The sequence below is a fragment of the Helianthus annuus genome, chromosome 5 (assembly GCF_002127325.2).
Source record: "Helianthus annuus cultivar XRQ/B chromosome 5, HanXRQr2.0-SUNRISE, whole genome shotgun sequence".
Taxonomy (NCBI): Eukaryota; Viridiplantae; Streptophyta; class Magnoliopsida; order Asterales; family Asteraceae; genus Helianthus; species Helianthus annuus.
Genome location: NC_035437.2, coordinates 53,521,886 through 53,525,979, shown reverse-complemented (window position 1 = coordinate 53,525,979; position 4,094 = coordinate 53,521,886). Strand labels below are relative to the sequence as shown.

The 4,094-nt window shown below is 34.7% G+C and overlaps 1 protein-coding gene across 8 annotated transcripts; it reads left to right on the top strand.

The window, feature by feature from the left end:
* The first annotated feature begins 263 nt into the window (after positions 1-263).
* Positions 264-3,805, top strand: LOC110943040 (uncharacterized protein C24B11.05-like). 8 transcript variants are annotated; one of them, XR_004893863.1, is made up of 10 exons: positions 264-721; positions 970-1,044; positions 1,129-1,200; positions 1,559-1,807; positions 1,909-1,946; positions 2,032-2,119; positions 2,216-2,455; positions 2,545-2,610; positions 2,696-2,747; positions 3,446-3,803. XR_004893863.1 is itself a non-coding variant. In XM_035990507.1 (10 exons), the coding sequence occupies exons 4-8, from the start codon at positions 1,707-1,709 to the stop codon at positions 2,608-2,610; spliced, it is 525 nt and encodes a 174-aa protein (XP_035846400.1). In that variant the 5' UTR covers positions 268-721; positions 970-1,044; positions 1,135-1,200; positions 1,702-1,706; the 3' UTR covers positions 2,696-2,747; positions 3,446-3,800. The 8 variants fall into 8 exon arrangements, 6 of the variants coding, with proteins under 6 accessions (XP_035846400.1, XP_035846396.1, XP_035846397.1 ...); XM_035990507.1 differs by having other exon boundaries at positions 268-721; positions 1,135-1,200; positions 1,702-1,799; positions 3,446-3,800; XM_035990503.1 differs by having other exon boundaries at positions 269-721; positions 1,135-1,200; positions 1,702-1,807; positions 2,022-2,119; positions 3,446-3,790.
* The last annotated feature ends 289 nt before the right edge of the window (positions 3,806-4,094 follow it).

Sequence of the window (4,094 nt, the reverse complement as noted above, 5' to 3'; positions counted from 1 at the left end):
ATATCTTATTATGCCCATTTCAAAACATTTGTTACGTGCTGAAACCCTAGTTGGGGCACATGATACATTTACTATATAAGATAAAAGATAAACACCTAAATAAAAATAATCTTGCATTTTAACATTGACGAGTAATTCTACATATATTAAAAAAGAAAGCTTGTGAATAGTACCTCCAACCATTTCATTCACTATATATATACTTATTCTCCCTTAATTTAAAACATATTGACATTTGGTAAAGTGGTTGTTGTGTAGTATTTCTTAATAAAACAACGCTGGTTCGACCCTTCTTTTTTCTTCTTTTTTACCCACTTTATCTTCCCCTTCACTTTATCTTCCCCTTCTCAACAGCGACATGCAGACAAAGAAAGAGAACGAGACACGAGCAGAGCAGTAAGAGAGAGAAACAGAGATCCGGGAGCCGGCGAGTCTCCGGCAACCGGCCTTCGACGCGTGCTCGCCTCCCACAAACAGAACCGAAGTCGTCGACTCTAGGGCTTTCTGGTGAAGATTCGAGCGATCAGAGGTGGAAGTGGCGAGTTCCGACGAGTCTAGGGTTCCGCCGTGACCTATGATGACAATGGCGATGTGGTGAATATGCTTCCAAAGCCACCTCTTGTTTATATTCAAACTCTTCAGCCCCTTTTCATGTTTCTCGCCCTATAAATCAACCTTATTTTCATTCGAATATTGAACCCAAACCCACATTCCATCTCCGGTAAGTCTTCCTATGCTTCTTTCATTTATTTCATCATTTAATATTACTATTTCAGATCCCAAATGTGTTTGTACATCTTTTGGATCTTATTTTCTGTTTTTTGAGCTTGATTACAAGCATTTGTTCCGGGTTAGTATTTGGTTTTGACGATAATCCTAAAATCAAATACAACAACATTGGAATAAGGTTTTAGATGGGTCAAATGTTTGGCTATTTTTTGGTCAAATGATGAGTATTGATTGTTGTAGGTTAGTACAAAGTGGACTATGAAAACGAATACCAGCAACAGATCCCAGATTCAAGATATGAATGCCTTCTTTTTGGTAAGCATCTAAATTTTCATTTCTGACTTGATTAAATTTTAATTTATTTTTTTAATGGGATTTTGAAACTTTGTTATGTTGGAGTTTTAGATGTAGATGACACCCTTTATCCTCTAAGCTCTGGGCTGTCAGCTGAGTGCACCAAGAACATCAAAAGTATTATTGCATATACAACTGAATGACTGATTATTTTTAGATTGTTGCCTATATCGTTTTTTTTGTTACCTACGTTAGTAACTTCTGTATTATACAGGTTGAATAAATGAAATATTAAATAGTTAGTAACGAAGAATTAGGAATTATAAAACAATATTTTGAGAAAAGAATTGATTGAAATTATGTATGGTAATTTCTAAATGGTTAAGTGTTGTTTGAACCATTAAGTGCTGAACCAGTAAGAGGCCTGAACCATTAAGAGCCAGTATAATGCTTAACCGTTCAAAGGCAAATGTTTGACCAATTCAGACTTAGTATTATGCTTAACCATTCAGAGGCAAATGTCTTAACCATTCAGATATCTGCTCGCGAAACAAACAGTCTGAACCATTAATTGCTGAACCTATAAGAGGTTTGATACAACAAGTTAGTTATTTATTAGGTATAGATTTGTATATGAATTTAAGTTATCATCTCTGTTACATGAATGCTTTTGTTTAGAGTATATGGTGAAAAAGCTTGATATAGAGGAAAGCAAAGTTCTGGAAATGTGTGTCCAACTATACAAGGATTACGGGACAACAATGGCTGGTCTTCGGGTTATCGGGTATGATATTGATTCTAAACCTTCATCTTTGTGAAGTCTGAATGAAGGGTTAGTTTCTTTGTACATTTGATATCAAATCGTGTAATTGTTTATTTGTGCAGGCTATTGGCTATGATTCTGACCATGATGACTACCATAGGTACCGAATTTTCCTGCAACTTTTTTGTCTATAATTCTAAATAGAATCCTCATAAATCTAATTTTGTGAAATTAGTGATTAACAGTTTTGTTCACGGGAGATTACCATATGAATATCTGAAACCCGACCCTGTTCTTAAAAGTCTTTTAAATAGTTTGCCCATCAGGAAAGTGGTATGTTTTCAAGTCCGTTTTACTGGATACACACTTGATGGTTTCTATAAAGTTTTCTTTTTTGTTTTAATCATGGTTTCATTGTTTATTTCATAGATTTTCTCAAACGCGAACGAGGCACATGTGGAAGAAGTTCTTGGCCGACTTGGATTGGGGGACTGCTTTGATGATGTCATATGTTTCGAGTCCCTAAACTCTAAAACCCAAACCGCTAATACTTCTAAGTGTGACAACGAACCCGTTGGTTTACTACCAAAGAGCCCTATTGCTTGCAAACCCTCTGAAAACGCTTTCCAACAGGCTTTTAAGATGGCCAACATTAACCCTCATAAAACCGTAAGTTATCTTAGATATTATAACATGATCGTAAGAAATAGATGTCGCTACAATGTGGAATCTCACAGTCGTAAATATGGTGTTTTCAGTTGTTCTTTGATAACAGTATACACAATATACAAACTGCCAAACTCACCGGCCTCACCACTGTGTAGGTAAGTCATTTTTGTTGTCAGCATTAATGTTGATAGTTATTGTCGTTGAAACTAAGTTTTTTTTTCCTCTTGTTGAATCAAATAGGTTGGGTCGTCACAGCGTAAGAATGGCGTGGACTACGCCTTACAGAGTGTTGGTATGACTTGGGGTTTATCTCTAATAATTATATTGATGAATTTGTTATATTTTATTTTTAATTGGTTCGGTTCATTTAATTCGGTTATGCCACACACCATAGCTAAAACTGAACCATAATCTTCAGTTAAACGGTTATGGCTTAACTGGATTATCGGTTAATTGTTCGGTTTGGTTAAAGTCGGTTAATTGTCTGGTTCCGTTAAGGTCGGTTAATTGTTCCATTCAGTTTGGTTAAGGTTAGTTAATTCGGTTATGTGCTCACTCCTAGGTCAGTTAATTTTGGTATTCATAATTCATGAGATCTGTTTTTTTTTTCTTTATTAAAGATGTAGAATGTAGAATATAATATAAATATAAACTAATTTTCGACTTCCTTTTTATGAATCCCACGTTACTATTAATAGTATAAAAAAGTTAAAATAGATTCGGAAATAGCGCAAAGATAGTGGCCCTGCACCATACTATTCAAAGTTTGGCCCTGCACCATACTATTCAAAATTACCAATATACCCATAGTATATGGGTATATTGGTAATTTTATTATATACTATTCACAAGAATTTCCAAACTTTGATGTTTGTATTTGAGTCAAACTTCAGCTTGGATCCGTATCGAGTCAACTCAGGCTAGTTACACTCTTAAATGAAATCAAACTCGTATTTGTCAAAACAACAATAACCTTTCATTTCTTTACAGGCAAAACAACGGGTCATCATCCACCACTCATCAGAATGACTTCTCTACCCATAATGTGTTGGAACTCAGAAACGATACTAGGGCATGAATCATATCTGAATCTTGGCAAGAGATTAATGAGGATGATCTGAAGTTTACAGCCAGGAGCTTTCAGCAGTGAAGTTGCTACTATTGGTGAATCGTGTTTGTAATCATATTCATGAAGCGCGGCGCAACGCGCGCGCCGGATAACACCTAGTTAGTTTTAAAAAGTATAATTGTATTCATAGTCTATAAGTTAAAGTTACGTATCTAAATTTTTGAATGACAATTTAAACTGTACATGTATAAGATCAGAAACCCCACCTCAATATTTTATAATTTTCTAAGTGTTTTTTTATTAACTTAATAAAAACTTTATAAAAGTTAAAAAATACAACATAAAACAACATAAATAAAGTCATTTCATAACATAAAAAAATTACATTTCCTAAAAAAAACATTTCCGAAAAATTAAAAAAAAACTACATTTCCTAAAAATAAAAAAAAACCTACGACGTCCATTTTTTCTTCACCTCTTCATATTCCTCCGATACACCTCTCGTTCATCCTCCGGAACCGAGTCGAGATCCGACCTCATTATCCTAAAATCCTCCGCTCGAGCATAGTC

What these genes read in the sequence shown, in the direction of transcription:
- LOC110943040 (XM_035990502.1), top strand. Translation starts at nt 1,707, where the DNA reads ATGGTGAAAAAGCTTGATATAGAGGAAAGCAAAGTTCTGGAAATGTGT. An exon ending in GACCATGATGACTACCATAG is followed by an intron (nt 1,947 to 2,021) that starts GTACCGAATTTT and finishes TTGTGAAATTAG; the next exon opens with TGATTAACAGTTTTGTTCAC. An exon ending in ACATTAACCCTCATAAAACC is followed by an intron (nt 2,456 to 2,544) that starts GTAAGTTATCTT and finishes TGGTGTTTTCAG; the next exon opens with TTGTTCTTTGATAACAGTAT.